This window comes from Symphodus melops (assembly GCF_947650265.1).
Source record: "Symphodus melops genome assembly, chromosome: 5".
Lineage (NCBI taxonomy): Eukaryota > Metazoa > Chordata > Actinopteri > Labriformes > Labridae > Symphodus > Symphodus melops.
This window is the reverse complement of record NC_136695.1, coordinates 11353609-11378345: the sequence shown is the minus strand read 5'-3', so window position 1 is coordinate 11378345 and position 24737 is coordinate 11353609. Positions and strand designations below refer to the sequence as shown.

Sequence of the window (24737 nt, the reverse complement as noted above, 5' to 3'; positions counted from 1 at the left end):
GCACTTTTCAAGCCAGAGGCACAAAGTGCTTCCCATAGACAACATACATCACAACACAATCAATGAAGGAAGTTAAAAGCAGTTACCGCAAAACCCACAATAAATTAAAAGTAAGATAATAGGAATTATTATAAAAACAATTAAGCAAGACAAAATAAGCTTAAAATTAAATGATTGAACTACAGACCGGTAATAAGTAAAACAGATCAAATTAGTTTTCAGATAGAAATGCGAGCCTGCAAAATTGTGTTTTAATTCAGGATTAAAAAACAGAAACAATGTCAGCAGCTTTAATATCAACAGGAGGACTGTGCCAAAGCTGAGGAGCTACTACAGAGAAAGCTCCATCACCCTAAGTCTGGACTGTTGTACCGTTAGGAAACCTTTCTCTGCAGATCTCAGTGGCCGTTTTGGTTTGTACGTCCAAAGTAACATTTTGAAATGGATTCTCTAAGACATTGGTCACCAATGTAAAGAAGTTAAAACTGGGATGATGTGAGCGAAGTCTTTTGTCTTGGTCAACAGTCTGGCTGCAGAGTTCTGTACAGTCTGAGATTTGGCTACATCTCGGGCACTGAGGCAGGTAAACAGAGCGTTGCAGTCGCTCATCAAAAGACATACAGTATATATATGTACTGTCCCCTCAAAAGCTGTTCATACCTCTTCATTGATTTGATCTGCATCCAGTGTTTTCCTGTACGGATCTCTGCTGGGGTGCAGCGCACTCACAAACTCATAGTAGTCGATGAAGCCATCGCTGTTAATGTCGAAGATGTTTGCCACTGCGTTCATTTCCAGGGAGTTGGTTGGAAATTCTACACAACATATGGAGATGGATTTACTATGACGATGAAAAAGGTGTTGTCACATAATTGATATGTTCGATTTAGATTTTCCATATAATGTTATTGGTGAGAAATCTTTATTTGAGCATGTAAATTTGTGATTTTTGAATATGCCCTTTGAGTTCAAAAGTCTTTCAAAGTATGAGATACGTGTGGAAACACTGGACCAGGACATGACTATCGGTTCTTACTGGAGGCAAGGACATAATCAACAAGCTCCTTCTGGCTGATGCGTCCGTCCTGGTCTCGATCGATGCTGCGGAACACGTCCAGGATCCGCGATTTCAAATGACTGATCCACTGTATGTAGCGCTTTCGCCAAATATTGAAGTCAAAGTTTGCAAATTCCTCCATCTGTCCAGAAATGCAAAACATCAAAACAAATTTACTGGTTGTCATAAACTTTTAAACTTTTTGAACATATCTGTAGTGGTTTTTTTTTTTTAAAAATGTGTTCATTTGGCAAGAACAACAACCTCTTTGAGCATTTGCTGGTGTTGCTCCAGGCGTGTTTGTCTCTCCACAGCCAGGAGCCAGAGTTTCTGCCACTGACGGACCAGCTGACTGAGCTCAGGAGTCTGGGGGTCAAGGTGCTCCAGGGGGACAGGCACTACAGGCGGCAGCTTGAGAGTGCTCCTCCTCTCTAGATAGGAAAAAAATGGCAACATGGGAGTCATTACACATTCTGCTTTACAACTTATGAGCAGCATCCTATGCAGGGATTAAAACCATGACTTTTGGCGTTCTTAATAGAGTTGGGGCTTACTTGTCAGAGGCCGTTTGCTGGGTGAGACTTGGTGCTTAGGAATGCTTTTGTGTTTGCAGGACTTTGTGGCATGTTCAACCTCCGGAAACTTCTTATTCAATTCCTCCATGAAAACCTGCAGAGGCAAATGATCGTTGATAACACGAACCAGCAACAATGCAATTTAATGCTCTGTATGTGGTTGATAGGCTGGTGATACTGTTCCATCGGTGGATTATACGAAGAATGACTAAAGTACGATATAGAAAATACATCTGCATAAAGAGAAATTCCAATAAGTCAAATGAATTAAAATATTATGTTGGTTATGGTGCAAACACATCTCAACAATTATACATCATACTTGCAATTTAAGGAGAAGATTAGTTGATTTATTTGTCTAGATAACAAAAGAGTATCTACACATATAACCATTCCTCAGTTTGTAGTAAGATTGATGTTTGGTCTGCATTTGATATAGAAGATAAAAATATGTTTAGAAGTGGCATAAATAGGTAAAAAATATATATTTAAAAAATCATACTGTATGCTGTTCTATCAGTTCTTGGTTCTGCTCCGTGGTCTCGGGTAGGGGCTCATGGTCTCTGATGGTGAGGGATTCCTCTGCTGATGAGATCCAGTCCAGCAGCCTCTGGACCTCCTCTCTCTCTGCCTCCAGTGCTGCCAAGCTGCTCTGGATCTTCTGGCCCTGCTGCTGAGCCCAGGTCTGAACCTGACTCGGGAAACAAACAAGGTGAGTGAACTGCACTGGGTCCTTTTTCAAATGCTGACTCAACAGTTTCACAGATTGCGTAAGCACTTGAGTCCCATAACTGATGGCAAGGTACGCCAAATTATTAATTATACAAATTTTTTTTTAAAGGGAAACAATGTAATCCAGTTCCTACATCCAATGAACACTTACCTCTTCATAGCGAGTTTTGGTGACACTGATCCAGGATTTTAAGGTGATTATGGAGTCTGGGTGACAGGAGGCCAGGATCTCTTCACCCAGACAGTGAATGTTCTGCAAGTCCACAGCCTGAGCCTGCAGGGCACTCATTGATTCCTTCATAGGAGGACAGGAATTTATTTAAATCAGAAATACATTCTCACGTAGGATGAACCATTAGCTTAGTATTAATGGAAAATGTCACTAATAGCAGACATTTTTCCTTTGATGTCGCTCAAGATGGGAAGCTCAAATGTTACAGTGTACAATGTTACGCCTGTGTTCATTTTATTGCTTTCACTGAGGATAATTGATTGTAAAACTGTAACCAGCTACCCTTTAACATCAGCTAAAAATGTCATTCAACTTCATAGCTGTTTCTTTATGTATGAAGCAACATTAAACTGCTGTGACTGTGACCGTAGCTAACAGTTATCAAATGTGTCAACTGCTTTTAAATATGGCTGGATTTATCTTTTGAACTGGATTATCATGATTCGTTGTCTTTTTAGCTGTCATCTAATATAACCACTTTGTGAAAATGGTCAGCTATAAACCTTACCAGTTCATTGTTGATTTTCCTTTGTGCTGAACAATGAGTGAAATTGACAAGGCATGGAATGAGCCACATCAAAGTGGATCAATCAAAATACTCAAAAACAAAGTGAAGGTGATTCATACGTAAGAGTTTGGTATTTGAATGTAAGTTTACATTTACACAGTGAGCTACACCCTCAATAGGTGGATTCATAACTTCCTTTCTGAAAAACGGCAGAGCTGAGATAGATTACTTTTACAACTGGTGATCTAACAACTCATTGATATTAAATACAATGAAAACTACAGAGATTATTATTGATTTGAGAACATGGTCATCTCTCTCCCCTGTACAAAAGAAGGACAAAGAATTTGTGTGCAAGAGTACAATTGACCACAAACTGACATGGAACACCAACACCAAAGCATGATTTAAAAAGGCTCAACAGCGCCTCTTTTTTTTTTTTTTTAAGGAAACTTAGTCATTTTAATGATGACAGCACCATCCTGAAATTATTTCACAAGTTTCAATGAAAGTGTTGACCTTTTGTATTTAGTGCTGAGGAGGAGCATTGTCAGTCCAAAATAGGAACTGGACAAGGTTATTAAACTAGGCATTTAAGATAACTGGGAAACAAATGTCTGCAGCATGTCTTACGGACACATTATATTTAGCCATCAAGATTACAGCTAACCTTTTGCAACCCCTTTGGTGAGACTATGAACTCCTCATTTCAGGGTGCAGGTACAGAATGTCCAGGATGAGGACTAAAAGAGGCATTAAATCCTTTGTACCCCTCAGCATCCAGCTGCTGAATAAGCTCTGATTATACAGAATGAACTCTGCACACTGCACTTTATTTAACTTGCTACTGAAATCCTTCATTTAATCATGTGATGCTTTTGTGTGTTTTTATGTGTTGTAAATATTAGTTTGTGTAGTGTTTGTGCTCTCAGTGCAAGGAAAATTCCCTTAAGGGTAACAAAGGGTTCATTGATTCATTCAACTATTTAAATATTTCAGTTTGCAAAATTAGCATTGGTACATTAGCATGCTAACTTTTTTTTCTTCTGCTGCTACAAAATTATTTTAAAATCTACCTTAGTGGTTTTCATTACCTTCACCTTAAGCTTGGTCATCCTAGCCTCTGATTGGTTAGTTTAGTGACATGTGATGAATAACTAATTCACAAACAACCCAACAAATGTGAAAAATGGTTTGATGAAAAAAACATAGGAGGCAAAAATCTACAGTAGAACAGCTTACATTCTGTAAAGTGGCTCAATATTATGCAGCTTTATGTCATTACTTTTGTCGCACGCAATCACTCAATAAATTAACCAAAACGTTTCTGCCACATGGCCCCATTATTTGTCCTTCAAACAGGTTGAATGAGCTCCTTTTTTTAACGACCACTGAGCAAAATACACAACCTTATCAACACTAACCTGTTGTTCTGTTTCAGACCGTGACCCCTTGACCTCCCCAGAATCAAAAAAAAAAAAAAAAAGATAGGGCATATACATTTCCTCATAGACTGTGATAAGATATCCTCTTATACTGACCTCGTGTTGTTTGCGGAAGGCGAGCAAGCCTTCCTCCTCCTCTGGTATGACCCCATACTTCAGTATCCTCTCTGCCTCACTGAGGCGCTCCATGAAAGAGTGGACGAGGCCGTTGAACTTTTCAGCCTGACGAGAACAAACGTGTTTTTAGATAATTGAAGAAAAGTAGATTGCCCTACTAATTAATTGTTTTTTTTATTATATTAAGAACAGCCTATAATCTGCCATTGGTTATGTCCTGATATAGGATAGGCTACAGTTTTGCTATGTCCATTTCAATTTTACCAACAAGGATATTTTTCCTTTTTTCAGAGGAAATGTGAAGCGACTGTCAGCATTATTTATTGCAGCTAAAGACCACAAGGAAATCTTATCAAAGCTAATTTCGTCTTTCACTTTTAGTGATACCTGCTGAAGTGCAGCTTCCAGCCTGTCTTGTTTGCTGACTGACAGTTTGCACACAGCCTCCCATCGGCCTTCCAGCTCATCCATCTGCTCCTGCAGCCAGTGAGCGTCAGCTGTGCTGCTCCTGGTCAGATCTCTCACAGAGCGCTTCAGGGTCCTTATGCATCCAGCTCTCTTTCCCAGCTCCTTTTGGAAGGCCTACGAGTTAAAAAAAAAGAAGGTAAATCAAAATAAACTAAATAAACTAAATTTCAACATCCATTGTGAGTAACTGAATCTTTGATCCATTATCCTGTAGAAGAAACGATTGCAAGGCGTTCACATCAGAATACTACATTTAAAATGTAGATAAAAATGAATTACAAAAACAGATCAAACATCCTGTGAATCCTACATTCCCTTTTTTTTTTTAAATACTGAATTGTTGTTTAACATTCAGAAATTTTGAGACCACAAAATGAAAGGCATAATAGGCGTCGTACCTTATGTTTGTCTATCAGGTTGTGCACCATATCCTTGTCTCCGCCTACAGGAACATCCTCAGCGAGTTGGGGCTCTGCTCTGTACAGCCAGTCATTCAGTGCCTGCAGAGCATCAGTGAATCTACCTGAGAACAGCAGGGCCTCCTCCAGCTTGTGTTGTCTGAGAGAGGCAAACAAAAGCACATTCAAACATACTTGTACACAGCCGAGTGTGTCCTCATCCATTGTAACACAGCGCATACCTCTCCATGGATTTGCCACTGATTGTGTCCCACGTGTCTTTGAGTTCAGCAAGCAGATTTTCTAAATGCTGTCTGTCATAGCTGGTCTGAGCTCGCTCATGAAGGCTCCGCCCACTCTTAGATGTCGCGTCATACATCGGCCTCTTGGATCTCAGCAGCTTCTGGAACTCCTACATTTACGAGAAGAAGTGATCAGCGACGGCCTTCATGAACACATTGCACACGAGTTCATATGACGCCTTGGCTGTACTGCACCTTTTGCTCAGCCAGTTGTTGTTTAATCTCCTCGTGGGACACGGCGATCTCTTTATGTGTGTCTAACGTCTGCTCGACCTCCGTCATCCAGTCCACCAGCAAGCGCCATGATTCATTAAACTAAGACACAAGCAACACAAATATAAGTCACACAAAAGTGACATTGTAAGCGAACGAGTCTTAGAGAAAAGGTGAGAGTCGATATGACGGGTTTACCTGTTTGACGTTCTTTTTGACCTCCTCCAGCATCCTGCCTCTTTCTGCCGCCCGCTGCTGAAGCTTTTTGAAGCGATCCTGGACAGTCATGATCAGGTTATGGATGACGTCACAGTCTTCCTTCCTGCTCAGCTCGGTTAGTCGACATGCTGTGTTCTCCACCGTGCTCTTCTTCTCACCATAGCCCTTCACCTCATTCACCAGTGTCTGTGCAACGATAAGTGGTTCATATCAGCAAAGAATTCATATTTAAGTCTTGGACCTGACAGGGTTAAAACAGTATGTGTAAGGAGACCTACTCTTTGGTCCAGCAGCTGAGAACAAACTGTGTCCAGGACAAAGCTCGGAGCAGGGAGAAAGCCGATAGACTCTTCACACTTGGTCATCTTAGTGAGTAGTTCCTGCACATTACTGTGAAACTCCTTGGATAGACTCAGTCCTTCTGTAAGCTTTGCCTACGGGAACAAATGACAGGCTTTTTTAAAAATGTGCACTAAAAACACAACACCACACGAAAACGAGTTCAATCACCTTTCGCTCTTGGACTTTGCTGTAAACGGAGGCCCATTTCTGTTCCAGAATAGATAAGCTGTGTTCCGTGCTCGATCCCCGCACAACGTCTCGGCTCTCCAGCATCCTGTGGATGGCGTTCTTCACGTCCGTGTAGGCGTGGAGCTTGGACTCCATCTCATTGCACAACTCCTTTCATAGGCAAGAAAAAAGGGAGCCAGTAAGTTTTTTTTTTTCTTGCTTTTAGTTTTTGTTGTGCCAGTTAGAATGCTGGGGAGTTTTACCAAGTGTGCACTGAGCCTTTCAGCAGCAGAGTCTGGCATACTCCAAATGGTTTTAGAGGAGGACAGTCTCAGGTCTGTGTTCTCCAGCCACTGCAGAAGATCCTGAATCTCCATCGTGACATCTTGTACCTGAAAAAAATTGAACAACTGATTATTGCAAAATATCCGTTTGCGATGTTAATATCAGCTACTACAACCTCAGAGTTGTTTTTATATGCTCGATAAAAACTTTGACTTGAAGCTTCACATTACATAGTATATATTTAAACTGCTTCTCTTTCGGATAATCAATGCATGTAATTTGGACCTCTCTCTTCAAGCCTATGGTTAGTGTTACAATCACCACAAGAGGGCGCCAAGATACAGTGCTATTGAATCAAACTACAATATAGATGTAAAGTAAATATTGGCAGTAATGCATTTCATATGGAGTTTGTCTTATGGCTGTAAATTAATTGCACTTATTGCACAAACTTCTCTCTTCACCTGACTCAGTCTGTTCTCTAACTCCAGCTGCCTGCGTTCAGTCTCGCAGCGGACAAACTCCCAGCTCTCATTTAGCTGCTCCAGGTGAGACTGCAGACCATGCGGGCTGTCCCCAGACCCGACCTCCAGCAGCCCCCTGCCTGCCTTGTTCAGGGTCTCTACCGTGCGGACGTGGGACATGACATCATTACGCAACACCTTGGAGAAGTAGGAAGCATTGAAAGTGAGAGATTTGTCAATTAGATACATTGTTGCAAAAGTTTTGTTCATGTTGTCTTCATTGTGCTTGGTAAGTTACATTGACATTAATATTACAAAAGGTTCAAACACTGTAATGTTGAAAGCTGTCAGCAGGAAGAAGGTGTTCAAGGCCAAGTGTAATCTGGCAGATACACCAACAGGTGAGACGTTTGAGTGCTATTACACCACACTGTGTAACAGAGCCATTGTGTGATGAGTCCATAAACTGAAATTCAAGTCTGAACATACATCAGCGTGTTTAGGCCTCCACCTACCTTATGTTTTGCCAGTTCTATTTCACAGGCCTGCAGGTCGATGCTGATTGGCTGGCTGCCCTGCAGTTGTTCTGCAGTCCTGGAGAGCCATGTGTGCAGCTCATCCAGTGTGTTTTGGAACTGACCCAGACCCAGCAGAGCACACTCCAGCTGATGCTGATGGCAGCACAGGAAAGTAATAACTGTTATTATTCAGTGTTACAGTCGGTCTGTTTATCATGTAGTTTTCATTTTGTTTCTACAGAGCTCTAACAAGTTAACATCATGTTTTAAAAAAACCCAAAACATTCTTCATCAATGTCAGTGTCCTATTTACCTGTCTGTTGACGGTCTCTGACTCCAAGCTGTCCCAGCGGTGTCTGAAGTCGCATAGCGGTGAGACTGAACCTGGACGCTCTGAGCCTGGAGACAGTCGGCACACAAAGCGATGGTTCTGACTCTCGATCTCGATTTTCTTCTGGTAGAGCTCACGCTTAAATTCCTAAAGGGAGGCAAAATATAAGTTTGAATAACAATCGTCTACCAGCTATGGTAATTACTTGCTGGATCATTGCTGGTAATCTGTATTCTTGAGTGAATGTACCTTGAGATCACACAGCTGTTCTTTGACTGACTCCAGATCAGGGCCAACCATAAACTCTTCAGTTGACCTCAGCTCAGCCGACTTTAACCACTCAAAAAGACCCTGTAAGGAAAACAAAGCAAGGTAAGGCAAGAAAGAAAAGATACATTAAAAAATCCAATATTGCTTATTCAGAATTATGTATAGGTTCTTCTTAAAATCATGTAGGGTCTGTTTATAACGAACGACTACCATAAGTAATCAGCTCAGCGTGAACACAGATCTTATTGCTTTAAAGTCCCTGTGACTGTTAAAGTCTTACATCCTGCTGGACACAGATTTACCTCCTGGTCTTATTCGTACAGAAATGAATTCTTAATAATCCGTAATAACAATATGTGTCTTAATTATACTGAGCCCTTATTCCAGTCAGCCATAAATTATCACCATGTTATGGTAAATGGTCTTGACTGGTCTTGACTTGACTGGGGATTGAACCCAGACCAAAGAGACGTCCGAATCCACCAGTGATCCACAGCCACCCTGTGATTATCACATGAACGGTGTACTGAATGCTTAAACGACTATTTCTTTTGGTTTATGGAGCTGGATTTATTTCACATAGTTTGTTCCTTTAATAATGTCACACAGTTTGCTCCATTAAACTTATCTTCTTTTTGAAAAAGAATCCACACTGTTTGGCCAGTCACACAAAAAAAAGCTGCAGGGAGTCAGAGTCTGAACTCAGGAAACAGGAAAAAAAGAAACTGGCTAAGTATTCGGCAGGATGCCATAGCACTGAATAAATCAGGCAGTGGAAGCTAATTTGAAAGAGCTAAGATAATGACCAAGAAACGTTATTGAGTAAATTAGTCCATATGTTTGGGCAGCGACAGGCTCTGACCATAAGCTTCAGCCAAATCACAAGGTCCTGTTCTCATATTCTCACTAACAAACACACACATACCAATTATTATTATTATTAATATTATTATGGAACCATCTGCCTGTTCAGATAATGTTCCTTGTTACGTACACATCCTGTGGATGTATGAAAGCACAAACCTGCATCGTGTCCTGATAGTGAAGTGCCATCTGCAGGGACCCCTCCAGCTTGTTGTGACATTCGTTCCACAGTTTACTCAAGTTGTTCCACGTGCAATAGAGCTGTAAAGTAAAAATAAAAAGTTTTAAGTGAGACAATTCCACATTATGGGTTGAATGTGATTTCATTTGGATGTATTTTCTTACTTCGTCTAGGCTCTTTGTGACGTCTGGTTTATCTGTATCTCCACAGGCTGACATCAGGTCCATTCCTAAAACGCCAAGTGTGTCCAGATCTCCCTGTAAACTGTCAATATCCTCCCTGAGAGTCTAAAGGCAGGAGAGGGTGAAAAAGTTTTCATAGTGGGTTTTTTTTCATATAACAATGTGAAATTGTTATGTATGACTCTAAACAAACCTGCATGGTTTCAAGGCTCTGGCGGATTGTTTCAGAGTCTGTCCGACTAGCATTGAGATCCAGAACGGCCTGCTGAGCATCATTGAGAGCAGCTGTGACATCGCTAACATCACTCCAGAACTTCAAGGCCAGATCCAAAAGTTTGAGCAGCCAGCTTTCCCTCTCCTGGGCCTGAGTGTGTGTCTCATCCCACAGCTGGGACAGGCCGGACACTCGCTCCTGGATCGCTAAAATCACAAGAAAACAAGAATTTGGTTAAGAATGGTCCTTCTATAGTTGTTTGCATTTCTCTTTGTATACATACAAATGAGAGTACCTGTGCCAACAGATGCATCGCCGGCTGCCTGTGTGTTCGCCAGCAGCTCATCTGCCTGTGTCTTGATGCTGCCAAGGCCCATTTCCAGCTTGGAAAGCTCAGCCACGGTGTGTTTGTTGTCTTGCAGCTGCTCCTGGATCCTTGGGGTGAGGCCTTGAAGAGAAATGGGAGTCTGTATGCGACTACGCAGGCGGTCCAGACTCTCTCTGATAAGTGTCATCCTCTCATTCAGCTGTGGATTCAAGAAAAGGCATGAGGTGGTGTGCTTAGGAAAATTTGTAGGGTGTAAAATGTGAGGCTATTAACGGCAATTTTGAGATTTATCCACGTGTTCTTACCTGTGTGAATCGAGGCAACGACTCCTCCAGCAGATTAGCCGTCTCTCTGACCCGGTCTCTGATGGCTCTATGTTGTTCCTCGGCCTCTGAAGCCTTTCGACAGAAATCCTCCCCCTGAGTGGGGTTTAGTTCTGATAAGCGTTTTGCTAAAGAGCATAAGCGTACAATCAAGGGTCTATGTTCTGCTATAGACTCCCTCAGACCCTGAACACAGGAGAGAAAAAAGAAAGCTTGTTTAATATCAAGAGAACACAATTTTCCTTTCGAGAGAAACTGAGCTCATTTCCATTACTCCAAAGAATAGAGGTTTCAGTTCTTTTAATGGATTACCTACTACTGTAATACCGACACACCATTGCTACTGTTCAAGTATCTCTAGGTAGCGGATAATGTTAGGGAAGCGCACTTAGACAAAACACCTTATTTACCCCGAGGAATAGAGGCTTACTGTGATGTATAAAAGAACCTCTTTGTTGAAATGGACAAAGAAAAAAAAAAAAAACGAGCGATAACAAAGAGAAACGCTTGCAGGGTAATGTGGAGAAGCAGGTTCCTTCTACCTGTAAGAGGTCCTGTTGTTCCCGAAAGGCTTCATAGCTAATTGTGCTCAGGGAAAGCTGGCCAATTAGGGATTGAGTTTCTTGAAGCCAGGGCGAAACTTCAGTAAAGCCCTCTGAGAACTGGAGAAGAAGCGACTGAGCATGCTCAAGCTGCAGGACCACATGGGAATTGGTGGCTGAGGTTGTGTTGCATTGTTCCTGTAAGGCCTCCATTGGTGTCTGCATGGGGAGGTGACAGTAACATAATAAATTACAACTTTAAACACTGTTTTTACCTTTAATATCTTTATATTAATTCCAGGAAAAGTTGTTGCTTAAGATACCAGCAAATCGCCTGTTTCTCCTTCCTCACTGTATGTCAGCAAAATCTCACTGATCTTCACCATCTTCTCAATGTTGAACCTGTGTTGGAGAATCTCCACAGCCAAAATCTATTCAAGAGACAAAACGTCTAGTTAAATTGACAAAACATTACTTTTTTTTCATACAAAAATGGTAAATGTGTATCAAGTTAATTAGTCAGCAAGTTAAACGTGCTTGTCATATTTCCCAACCTTCTGTTCATAGAGTTGTTCTGCTATGAGCTCTGGATGCAGATTGATGGATTTCAGCTTCTCAAGACTCAGCGCTGTGTCTCTGAACCAAGCCATCTCCTTCACCACTGCCTGCTCCAGCTGATGAGAATGTGCTTATGTTAGCATGGTATCATCACAACACAACAAGAAAACATGACATTGTCAAAAGTCTCACTCACGTACACATACTACCACTCTGAGTAACAATCAGGATGTAAACTACTATTTGTGTTTTTTGCTCTGACAACTTTTTTTTGTGCAAAAAGTCAACATCAAAATGATTTTAAGCTAAGGGGAACATTCAGGGGCCGTCCTAAGTATTTAAAAGATATTATTTGAAATATACTGAGTTCTAATTGTATTAAAATGTGTCAATCTACATTTAAAACATGTTTCAAAGTAACTTAACCCTTAAACATGATTTTTTGGTTTGAGTCAGAATGTAAAGGGTTAAATGTAAAAGGCCTATCGTCTTTTCCCTTCTTGCTGGTGCTAGATCAGAAAAGGCTTTACTTCCATCTCTGTTATTGGAGTTCCTGCTATTAAATAACAGAGGGCTTAGTAAACTTAACTTAGTCAGGGAATTATTTTAAATGACAGTAGAATTGACCAATCACCTCTTTCATGTTAGTGGTGGAGGTATTGCAAAAGGTGTGAACAAAGCCATTAAACAGCCAGTGCAGAAATTATGGATGCAAATGATAGTGATTCAAAGTGAAAAGAAGACCTTCAACTGAGCATAATGTGGGGCCGTAAACGAAGGCTTTCGAGAAGCATTTCAATTAATAAAAAGTGATACCTGTCGTGGACTTCGTTTTCAAGTGATGCTATCGTCAATGTTTTGGTAATGTACATTTTTCAGGTCAACTGAAGTTAAAGCTTGCAAGCAACTTAACATGGAAGTTAATCTCAGCTTTTAAAATGTTTTTTTTTTTTACCACTGCTTGTATTGCTAACCAATGCAATGCTAGGCTATGCTAGTATATCAAAGCTTGCATTAGACATAATTGATCCTTTTAGTAAGAGATTCTATTTATTACTTATTATCAACTTTTGCTCTCAGAGCTTATATCTACACCCTCTTTTGACTATTGTGCATTTAACCTCCACACACTTGACAAAGTGTCATTTTTAGGCACAGTGTTGGCTAAATTAGTTTAGATTTCGAAACAACTTTATGAGATGATAGCAACGTTTATTCAGGGTCAGTTTGGGTGGAAAGCAAACCATTTTTGTTTTTAGAAACATTGATGCATCATAAGGAATTTTACACTTTACATTTAACTTTAAAAAGTAAAAAAAAAAAAAAAAGTGTATGACAGGCTTATTCTATTGCGTTTCTTGCATTTACCCTCTGTCTCTCAGCTGTGCAAAGCACTGAATCTCCAGCATGTGCCTGTGCTCCACCTGCCCCGAGGAGCTCCCTTTCAATGCGGCCCAGCCACAGGTGGAGGTCCTCCTGGCTGGAGGTACAGCGACTGGAGGCCTCCAGGGCCTGCTCCAGCCTCTGCAGCACATCCAGACTGCTTATACTTAGCACAGAGCAACGGATACGCAGGGCATCCATCTTCTCCTGTACCTGCTGGGATTCCTCCTCTGAAGCACAGGATGAAATGCAAACATTAGCATTATCAGAAGTCAAAAGGTAAGACCTGTATGCAGATATTGACAGTGTTAAAATATCAGATAGAGGTAAAAGTAAACTTTACCAGAAATTGCTTCCATGAGATCATGGGCTGATCTTTGTATTTTTCCTAGTTCCACAGTTTTTACTTGAATCTCTTCAACAACAGCCTTGAAAAGCAAAAAAAAAAAAAAAAAAAGTCCCGATTATATTTCTCAAGTGAAAAAGGACAAAAACATTTGTTCTTTAGCACATGCAGTTGAACTATAAATGATACATTCCCAACCTTGGCCCTATCTGTTGCCTCTGAGAGATGCAGCATCACTCTCTCTGCATTTCGTAGTTCAGCTAGAGTTTGCTCCACTGATATGAGCCATTGCTGCAAACTGTCTACTCCCTCCTGGAAGAGCTGGGCCCTGGGTAGAATGACTTCCAGACACGCTCTCCTACCAATTACAAGGCATTCACAAATTGTTAAGTACGATTTTAACACGATTTAACCTTTGCCAAATGAAAGTGTGGCATTGGCACTAAATGTAGCTGACCTTTGTTCTGCCTCCAGCTGTAAAGCCTCCCATTTCTGTTGGAGAGCAGAAAGCTTAACCTTGGTCTGCACCCCCTCCTCTCCTGGGTGGGCTTCCACCAGTCGAGGGCCCTCCAACATCATACAGTCCATACTACGCCTTCGGTCTGTCAGGAGGCGCTGCAAGAGCTGTAAAAGAAAAGATTTGTTCATGAAGTTCAAAAGGTTCATAATAGCTACTAGAGTCAGAGAAAAGACAGCCATGGTCATTATTGCCCTTTGGAGAGAAACCTTTTTTTTTTAATCCAAAACATTTACAATGAGGTGCCAGTAAAGCTCATTTGATAGATCAGGACCCCAGGTTCAAACAAACGAGCCAACAAAATTTGTTAATTACAAAAATTAAAAAAAAGTTTTTATAAATACTACAGACATAAAATGCCTTTTACAAGAGTTTGAATTTCATTAGAATTTATCAAAGCCCTATTCTTGTTTTTTCTTTTCTGCAATTCCATCATTCTGGATAAGCCCTGTCTCATGTGACAAGCTTACATTGTCTAGAGTCAGCCAGGTTTCACCTGATTCAGAAGAACCTACAATGGCTGTAATTGCAGCTGAGTGAGGTAGTTCCTTATTTTTAGTTCCCAATGTAATGTTCACAATGACTCACTGATCGCTACCCATCCACAAAAAAAAAAAAAAAAACTGAGTTTAAAAGAAAGCATTTGAGCATCTGTCATGAAACAAAGAACAGTGCTTAAAAGACTTTTTTTTAGCAAACTAGAAATGAGGTGAGTTGATGTGATGTTGGTGATAACAGACCTTTTGTTCTTGGAGCTGTGCTTTCACCACTTTGACCTCTGAAGATGGTGGTTTCTGATTAGCTGTGAGCTCTTCAATCTCACTGACCCACGTGAGCAAAGCCTCCAGGTTTTGGAGAAATGAGTCTGAATCTGTTGACGCATCCTTTAGTGCCAAGGCAGACCTCGTTCCCTTGAGATGGACCATTGAAAAGTGTTAGCTGAAGGTATTGATGAATGGAAAGACATTGTTCCCAGTGAAATATGATCCGGTTCACTTTACAATCACAATGGGGGAAAAAAATGGGTTAAGGGTTAAAGCATACCCGCCATTTATCTAGACTGGATTCCTGGTCTGAGCTTGAGTGTCCCTCACTTTGGAGCTGCAAAATAAAGGCATACTAGTTTCAATTTATTGAAACATTCTTTAAAAGAGGCTTCCTGTGTACGTCATGGATAGGAAACATGATAAAAGGTAAGAATCTTAGGATCAGATGAAGAGAAGAAGGAATGTATTGAACACATGAGATTAGACGTGTTTGAAAATTGGTGATTTTGGTTAACCTCAGCCAGTTCCTTAGCGGCACCATTTAGGACTCTAACAGTTCTTGTAACAACGGGGTCCCCTCCTTTATCTCCAGATGGATATTCGGTAACTTCCACAATCTCCGTTACGATCGTCTCTGTCACTTCCGTCACTTCCGTCACCTCTCGTGATGCCAACGTCTTCCAGGACCAAGGGCTTCCTTCTCTGGAGTCTCTTCTCTGGAAGCTAGCCCTCCTCTCCGTTGCATTCTTGTCAAGATGAGCCAGGGGGGATCTGGCAAACTCCGGGGGCATTGTTCTCCTCGTGAGGCTCCCATTTCGGGATGTTTTTATTGGAGAAGGGCTGCCGTGCCAGGCATTTTCCAGAGTACTGGTGCTCCTGATTGTAGAGGCTGGAGAACTCCTGAGTGGTTTGTCGGAAATGGGAGTTTGAGTCCCCTCGTCCCTTTTAAGATCAATGTCCTCTAACTCCTTGTCGCACTCGGACTCTGTTTCCTTATTTACATCCTCCTTTGCATTGTCTTCAACCGCCACTTCAGGTTTGGCCTCTACATGCTGTTCCTTGGGCTGCCACTCTCTTCTTCGTTGGTAACACTCCTTTAGGAAGGCCTCGTCTGACCTCACGTGTTTGGACTTCTGGCCCAGGCAGCTGGGCCGGCTGATGAGGTTACCCATAATCCTTCAGCCCAGAGGCTAGTGAGGTAACAGGTGAGGTAAGGCCCCTCGGCCATGCATGCAGAAGATCCTTCAGCTACCTAAAATCAGACAAGGGGGCTCTGGGTCATCATGCAGTAAAATAGTGCTCATTGTGTAAATTAACCAAACATATCATTGCTCACTTACTATAAAAGCATGTCTTTCAACTTGCAACTGCTAATATCTTCAGATAACACGTAACTATATGATTCAAAATGTCACTCACATTCTTTACTTGCCAAATTCTTGTGCTAGCATTGCCCTTTTCCTGCCCCGACAGATTACAGGGAACTACCGCAGAGATACTTGGCCTGGACAGTCGCTGTCCCTTTGTTTTTCTTTTGACCACATACACATGCTTCCCATCTATCTCACATCACCCACTTAAATATTCTGGGCTAAGAAATCAATGTGACAGGCTTGTCGAGGATCCCACTGTTGAGCCTGGCACAGAGAAGCAGTGGCAAAAGGCCAGCATTTTCTCGAACTTAGCCTGGACCAGTCCTGGGAAACCCGCTGAGAATCTGATCAAATATGACAGCCATAAAAACGCCTCATTTCTTTTGGGTGACAATAAAAGGAGGGGGTTTGAAGACAGGGTGGCATGGCGGAAGTTGGGGGGGTAATGAAAACATACACCAATCAACAAAGGCACCTTAGTGTGCAGACAAAAATTTTGTTTTGAAGAAAAAAAACTAAATAAATTGCTTTTCCATGATGAGATTGATTTGGAGCTTGTAAGGCTCTCATCAACATCTTGTTGGAGCAGAGTCAGTACATTACTGAAAAGACTCTGATTGGCAGTGACAATTTCAAACTGTGTCAGCCTGTCTGCTTCCCTCTCAGCACAGTGCTTTCATTGCTGTGACAGAAGGGTTAAAGGTGAATGTAATTATCTTGGTCTTGAGGAGCTGAGGTGAGCCCATCAGGAGATCACAGGGAGGGTCCCTGTCGAGGCCGGGTCCTCTCTCCGAGACAAGGTTGGACCACTCCATTCATCATTATGCAGGTCACCTCAGGTCATGCTTGGTTACTAAAGATCTGTTGGGGGGCAATATGGGTGGACACAGGGCCAATTGAGATGTTGGCTCTACAAAATACTGAGAGAATTCTGTTTGGGGCTTGCTCAAAAATTTAGAAGAGGTGGATCTTTGGATCGCATGCTGCAGTCAGGCTGTTGGCAGAGAGGATTATGCCGAATAAGCAGTTCTTTTATCTTGCCAGAGGTTAGATACAAAGACAGTGTGCAGCCAGGGAGAACTCAAACTGTGATCCTTTTAACATGCATGCCATTTTTGAAGTAAATCAAATCATGTCATTAGTCTGAAACTAATCATAATTAACATACATCATGGCTTTTAACTAAATGAGACCATAACATGACCTAGTTTGATATGATGGCCACATGTGCATTAGACTAGCAATTACCAACATCATGCATGTCTCTGCTGAGCAGATGATGCAGTCAAGAGAGATCCACAGGGGAGCTCACAGTCTGATCAGAGAGTGGTGCCCAGACAAAGCCTCAGACTCCAGATCAATGATTACCCAGTTAGCTCAGATCACTGGCCAGCAGTCTCCTGAGGAGAGCAGAGAGAGTGCCTGTGGCCGTGTTCACATGGGTTAACAATTCAACAAGAGGGTGTGCCGTGTCTGGTTACTTCTTAATATGTGTGGTTGTTAGCTGAATTACACGGGCGCCTCGACAGTGATCTCACTGCAATTTACAGTAGGCAAGAATATGCTGAGTAGGCTCATTATGGAGCACATGGTGCGCTGCAAGGGGGATATAATCAGACATAAACATGCAAATGTACGTATTATATCTACTAGACATGGGAGCTCAGACATTAAAATACAGCCTACTTTTTGCTTTAATAAAGCATTAATCACATGAAAGAGTATTACAAATCCCATGACCTACATTCTTCTACAATCAAAGCGTACAGGGAAAGCCCCTCTCAAAATGTCTCAAGCCTGTGTTTGATGTGCACCTCTCTCTTTCTAGCATAATGGTTCAAGAGGGGGAACCGGGGAACCAGAGAACCACTCCACCATTTACCTCATACAATGACCTAACCATCCCATCACTTAACCTATTTCAAAATGGCCCTTAATTCAGCCAGGCCTTTTCTCTGCACTCAACAGTGATTTATGGTACATGACTGCACTCCATTTCCTGATGAATTTGATTACAACCGTGGTATAGGGGCTTCTTTGTGGTATGGCCAAATATAAAATAAAAAATCCTAATATTATTGCCTGGAAAGAAGCTTAATACTTAATTTTCAATCTTCATGTAATTCTTCTCTAAATTTTAATATGAAGATGTGTATGCTATTCCCTTTCATTTTAAAATATCCATATATATACAAAAGATCAAATCTGTATGGAATGTGTTGCACAATTGACCCATTTTATACATTTAAAAAATGTCTGTATTTATATGAAATAGGGTTGTAATTAGCAGAAAAAACAATAATCATCCATCACAACAGTAGAGCCCAATGATGTTGTGTCACTGCTGTTTGTCTGTGTCTGTTGAGGGAGGTCCTGAAGTAGCAATCATGGTAGTGGTCCCTAATCAGAGATGGCAGCTGTGCACTCACTCACCCATGAGACTCATAACATTTTAGGCTGGATATAGTACAAGGTCACACATTCATCCCAAAGACAGTCTTCTAAAAGTTCAAGAAAAAGCTATTTCAGCGTAGTTGAAGGAAAGCTATTTAAAAACATGTGTTTTTTTTAAGGTGCTAATGTGGTTTAAATCCTTTGAAGAAGGTCCCTAAGAATGTGTTTACAAAGACGACACAGTTAAATAAAAAATATATACTTACATGTAAACTCATCCATTCAAGCCCTTAAAGTGTTTCATTGCCTGCTGCACTTGCTTTTTTCACTTCCAATGAATTTAAGAAAAATCACAACTCATTTACTGTCACATGGCTCCCTCAAATCACTGACCAGCAAAGTCCCAAACCAAACTCTCCCTTAGCCAATCCTGGCTAAAAGGCAGTTTTGGCGGTTTGAAACTCACAAGAACCACACTTACCCCTGAAGCACAGTTGAGCCAAACAGCACGAGTAAAGGAATCCAGCCAGTCCTCAATCACCATTCAAAAAACGGGGAGAAGGGGGGGGGAAATCCAGCTTTGTTTGAGCATCCTTTGAACGGCCTCCCAGCTCCACCATCCCAAACTGAAAGCTCCTCACAAACACATTTTCAAGCATACTTTCTCCAACACACACTCAATCAAGTCCACTCATTCACACATGTCCACATACAAACACACTTTCCAAACACTCTCACACATGCCCTGATAACTCATGCTTTTCCGTTGCCCACAGTCACAGGCAAACAATGTCCTCCTCTCCCCTCACGGTGCACCCCTCCCCTCCGCTCACTTCACTTCTCCTCCCACCAGCTCTGCTCCTCTCCCTTTCTTCTTTGTTGTGGGAGCTGTGATAGAGGAATTCCTTCCTTGTTAACGCCGCCGATGGGATAGTGCGCCCAGATGGAGACAATGTATTCCAACGGCTCAGTTGAACTCCCACAGTTCCCAGCCAAGAGTAGTTTTCACATGGAGGTCAGATTGTCAGCCAGCTCCATATAAAGACGAGGCGCTGGCATTCTCATCAGTTCTGCAGCTCAGGTTGCTCCTGTCCCCGGCAGCTAGGCGGCAAAGTGCCCCCTTTACCTTCCCCAGGCTTTTTTCTCTCAATCTCTCCCTGTTCTTATCCCACAAAGCCCCTCCTCTGGGTCTGACTGTGGCTCACAAAACTCCATGCCGCTTCTGCTTGAAAAATGGAATGGGTGGGGGGCAAAAAAAAAAAGGAGAGTTTTCTAAAGACCCCCGGGCCGCCCCTTGGAACATTCACATGTTAAGTGACAGCTGCCTTAGCCCTTTGCCTCTCTCGATGGCGAGGAGGAGAAGTGCAGGCTACAAAAGAAGAAGGTACCCACACCCACCCTTCTTACCCATCCACTCACACATTCACCCCCAACCCCCTTGCTGCCCCCCTTTCCCCATTCAGAGCAAGTGCAGTAGTCTCCACAGCAGCCACAAAGACGACTAATTACTGTAAAACATCTCAGATTACTTTTCAACTCACTTCAAGACATTGCAAACTCTGTCCCATAAACAAAGGGGCAGGAAGAAAACACACACACACGCACACACACAAGTAGAGAGCGATGTGAAGATAATAGTCTTTTCTCTGCGTTTGGCATGGGAAAGGAAAGGAAGGACCCCTGTGGGGAAATTCGATCATTCACTATTTCAGTATGTCACAATATTTGCCCTAAAAATGCCGAACACCAAGCATACTCTATGTAATCTCCATTCCACGAACATTGCACATTTCCTGGGGTTTCAACTTCACATTTTTTCAGGTGAATAGGACTCAAATTTGCATATGAGCAAAGGGGTGAACACAAGTTTTGTGCAGGTGCACTAACACCCAACTGAAGCGTGCTAAGCAGGTGACTCTCATCGTGTTTATGCTCCAAATCCTACCCTCTTTATTCTATTCTTTCTGTCTTTGTCCAGCCAACCAAATGATCAAGCAATCGACTGATCCGCCGAAACCGTGCATGCATGTACAGCACACACCCACGCACTCTCTCTCTCTGTCTCACACACATTGTGTGGTGTATAAACACACACACACACACACATGCACGCTTGCACATACCGGCATCCTTCCAAAAAACCTGCAAGGTCACATAGCATTCTGAGTTTTAGGATTATTTGAAGGGGAAGACATTTTCGGAAAAGGAGCATTTGTTGCTGTACTTCTTAAAAAGCTCTTGCCACAGTTTTTTGCCATTGCTTCCAGGGATGAGAATATCTACAGTTTGAGGGGGAGGAATGTGTTTCTTGGTTTAAATTACATGTGTGTATTTACATATATCCCCTCAAAAAATATCATGAAATCAATACCACTCGCCCATGTGGAATGCCTTCTGTGTTACATGTGAGTGGGAGGTTTTTAAATCTGTCAATACAAACTGAGTTAACTGTGCATGAGATGTGTGCAGAGACCTGATTTATTCTGTGTGGGCCCTGTGATCATGATGTTACTACAATATTGGAGACTTTAGAGCCCAGTATATCCTGAAAAAGGTTCTATTGGGGTTACAAGAAAATTCAAATACAGCAGGAGAAAAATGCTCTTTGTTTTAAATGAGTTAAAAGTGTATATTTTCTGTTTAGAGCGATGTCAAATACCTGCAGAGTTTCTGCAGGTCGTGTTGGGCACTTCTTTGACACAGTGATAAAATGAGCTAAATCCTTACATGCAGATTCACACATCAAGTAGATCTGAGGGGAACGTCATTAGTTCTGGTACGAGTGAGTGTAAATTGTAAATATAATAAAAATTGAATCTACAAATTTGAATAATTTCTTCATACAGTTAAGCATCTTGTTATTCAATCATTTGTGCAAAGTGTTTTAATCTATCTGTCTCAAAAATAATCAGAGTAAGAATAACTGACCTTTAAAAAGTGATGTTTGACTCTTGTTATTCATAAACAGCCTCATCTCATTCCTTATTGACATTCATTTAACACTATTAGCCTAGTGGTCTTTTTTTATTCATCTGAGATTCTTTCATTTTACTTAAAGAGGATGTAGGTAGCTGCTTTTCAGGGCTACAGAAACTTCTTGAGAATCAATTTCAGACAAATCTGCTGCTTGATTTTGATTTGGCTCTAAAAAGCACGTATCAAATTATTGTACTTGTTATTTGTAGATTTTTTTTGTTTGGTTCTATGTTGTCCTTTTCCACCCTCCGAGTTTTTGCGAACCACCTAGCACCCTCTAGCGACCCCCTGTGGGGCTGGTAGACCCACTCTGAAAAAAAAACAAACCCAAAACACTTCTCTCGACCACATGGAACAACACTACAGTGGCTATGACTGTTAAAAATACACATGGTGATAATGGTTCCCCCCCCTTTTCTTGTTCTGTTAAAAGTGGATATATGAGAAATGTGAAAATCATGTTGTTTTTTTATAATCATGTCTTTTTGCCTGGAACACTCCCTGACTTTTCATAAAATGGCTTCAATCTGTGGCATATGAGGTCACAAGGGCAGATTAAATACAAAAAATAACCAAGTGCAGACTTAGTCTTGTAAAACCCTCCCTCATGTGAGTGTCCACTCAGCCGCTCATTCAGTAACATTGTAACCTCAATGACTTAGCACTAAAGCTGCTGATGGTTCATTCTTCCTTTCCACTACTTTGCTACCACATCCAAACTCCCATCCTCCCTCTAGCAGTAATTTATGTAAATGGTGATAAAAAAACAAAAAAACCAAAACAAAGGCGTAGAGGAAGGGAAAAAAAACAAACAGTCAAAACGCCTGTCACTGTGGCCTACAAGGAAGAGAGAGAGAGGCCATGAATTGAATAGGACGACCCCTGCAGGGTCAAGTTATTTAACCCCTGAGTTCTTCAGTGCTGATGCAAGAATTATCTGACTCAGAAGATACACCTAATCTCAATATCTTGGAGCTGTACAGGGGTAAAAAAAAAAGAAAGAAAAAAAGGCAAACATATATTCTGGACTTTTAGACACAGCTAAGACAGTTTAGCTGTAAAAGATTCACATACACACAGAAAGTTGTTTCTTTGGGTCACTTAGAGAGCTCATGTCTTTAGCTGTTTAATGAGCGAGTTAGGCCCACATTCCCCTTCCCCCCTTTCTTTATCTGAATGGAGCTGGCAGTGATGAGGCACCCCTTTGCCAGGAAGACATTGTTGTAAAAACCATGACACCTGATCCCAGCTTTCAGCGTTCTCCAGCCCCCTCTGTACTAATGAAATGATTTCGCCAACACATCTCTCCTCTCCATTACACAGTACAGCAGCACACAGAGCCTGCACACAGTTCTTTAAAATACGGGAGCTGATGTGTCTGAAGAGCTGCTGGCACGCCGCGCTGTGCCCTGATGCAATAAGCTGCAACTGGCGTTGAGAAAGAAAGCTCATTTTTCACTCAGTAGCCTTCATTATCCCTCCAAAATTCAAGGGATAATAGAGTAGAGAGGTCGGGAAACAGGATAAAACGAGTCTCTTAAATTAATGCGATTCAGAAGAGTCCAATAGGAGCCGAGATTTGATCACAGATCCCATGTGCCAGAGGAAAAAGATTAATTTTACGGGCTTGTTTCCCCCCTCCTCTTCGAGCTCAACCTCTCTTCTGCCTTCAAATTAAATAAGACCTCAATGGCTCCTCTACAGAGCATGGTAATTAGTCCTCTTCGTGAGACATGAAAAAAAGAGGGGGTCCCTCTAAAGGGTCAAACCAGAAGCACCATTCAGTATGCACACTGTCATTTATCACCAAAAGAGGTTGCTTCCATGAAAAGTGGATGAAAGGCTGATGGGATTCCCTCCTGGGTTGCTCAGGCCCCGCTGAGCTGCAAAATGTACGGCCGACAATCGTGAAGGAGAAGAGGATTTAGGCACTCAGGGATTGAGGAGTTCAACTCATCTGGCCTATGCGTTTGATTCAACTTTCTCCAGGAAGTGAGGATTTACAACCATAGGTCCACATTTTACACAAGCACAACAAAGGCAATAAAGAGGCCCCACATTACCATGAACCCTGATCAAGTGTGTGAATCAAGAATTCTTCTACGGGATGTATTATGAAAAGGTCTCGAAGTTAGAAATCAATTAGACACACCTAGTGGGACAAACAAACTGGATATAACATTAAATCTTAACTTGAGTTGATAAAGCAAGAGTTTTCTACCTTTGAAGCATTTCTCACTATTCATTTATCTTGTAGGGGAATCACCGCAAGGAACACAAGCCGCCCCCCTTCACTCCTTTCCTAAAGGTTATGACAATGTCAGAGAGCCGGGATGCTGTTTGCTGGCTGTCAGAAACAGGGAGCAGAGGATAATAGGCTGTGATCTTTCACCCCGCTTCCTGACTGTGTTTGTAAGTTATGTGTACACGGCTTATTTGGGATGCAGCATCTGCCACAGGCCCAGGGAAACCAGAGACCTTTAAGACACAGACAGCCTTTATCCAGAAGAGCCTCCTTGGCAGGGATGGAGGGGGAGACAGACAGAACTTTTGACCCTAACCTGACTGTCAAAGTGAAGAGATGTCATTTGGCCTTGTCCGTGGCGTGATGCAAAGACAACAACACGATCAGACTCATATCCAAGTAAGACGATTTCTCAGATCACAGGTTTGGAAATGTCATGGAGCGCGTGGTGAAGAGACTATCACCAGAATGTCTGTTTGTTACTGTCACACCTGAGACACATTTCCATTGTACGTAATAATTACGTTTTTATTGATAAAAAAATTAATCATACCGTGGTATCCAAAATGCTGTTCCATCAATGATGCTTCAAGAAGGAATGATTCCAAAAAGGTCAAAAGTCCACAGCCTGCAGGTTTTAGTTTAATGCAGTTTTTTAGGTATTTAACTCATAATCATGCCTTTAAATTGTGTCGTCGGTTTTTTTTAACAGACAATTTACACAGAGTTTGCTATCATGGTCTGTTTTGTTGATATCTTTTTGGGACTGCTTATATTATACACATAACTGAAAATGTTGACAGTGATTCTACGAAAACTATCACTCACCAATATCCTATTTGAGTGCTGTAGCTTTAAACCCAGAGGAAGAAAAAAAAAGTCAAGCTTCCCCAGATTTAT

The 24737-nt window shown here is 41.7% G+C and overlaps 1 protein-coding gene across 7 annotated transcripts in view; it reads right to left on the bottom strand.

Moving 5' to 3' along the window:
- macf1b (microtubule actin crosslinking factor 1b) overlaps nt 1–24737 on the bottom strand; it is a 37479-nt gene that overhangs the window by 5561 nt on the left and 7181 nt on the right. For 2 of the 7 annotated variants that reach the window (XM_079344064.1, XM_079344065.1), the window contains exons 6-38: nt 15127–15183; nt 14823–14993; nt 14023–14189; nt 13764–13923; nt 13563–13647; nt 13205–13449; nt 11833–11952; nt 11602–11709; nt 11279–11497; nt 10719–10922; nt 10381–10612; nt 10065–10291; nt 9854–9976; nt 9668–9769; nt 8624–8725; nt 8357–8521; nt 8041–8196; nt 7526–7723; nt 7040–7168; nt 6777–6947; nt 6545–6700; nt 6246–6452; nt 6030–6149; nt 5775–5944; nt 5533–5692; nt 5054–5248; nt 4646–4771; nt 2516–2659; nt 2135–2323; nt 1612–1726; nt 1322–1488; nt 1037–1199; nt 661–815 (exon numbers count right to left, since the gene is read on the bottom strand). In XM_079344064.1, coding sequence (XP_079200190.1) covers nt 661–815; nt 1037–1199; nt 1322–1488; nt 1612–1726; nt 2135–2323; nt 2516–2659; nt 4646–4771; nt 5054–5248; nt 5533–5692; nt 5775–5944; nt 6030–6149; nt 6246–6452; nt 6545–6700; nt 6777–6947; nt 7040–7168; nt 7526–7723; nt 8041–8196; nt 8357–8521; nt 8624–8725; nt 9668–9769; nt 9854–9976; nt 10065–10291; nt 10381–10612; nt 10719–10922; nt 11279–11497; nt 11602–11709; nt 11833–11952; nt 13205–13449; nt 13563–13647; nt 13764–13923; nt 14023–14189; nt 14823–14993; nt 15127–15183 — 5208 coding nt within the window. The other 5 variants (XM_079344063.1, XM_079344059.1, XM_079344060.1 and 2 more) reach the window with 5 other exon arrangements.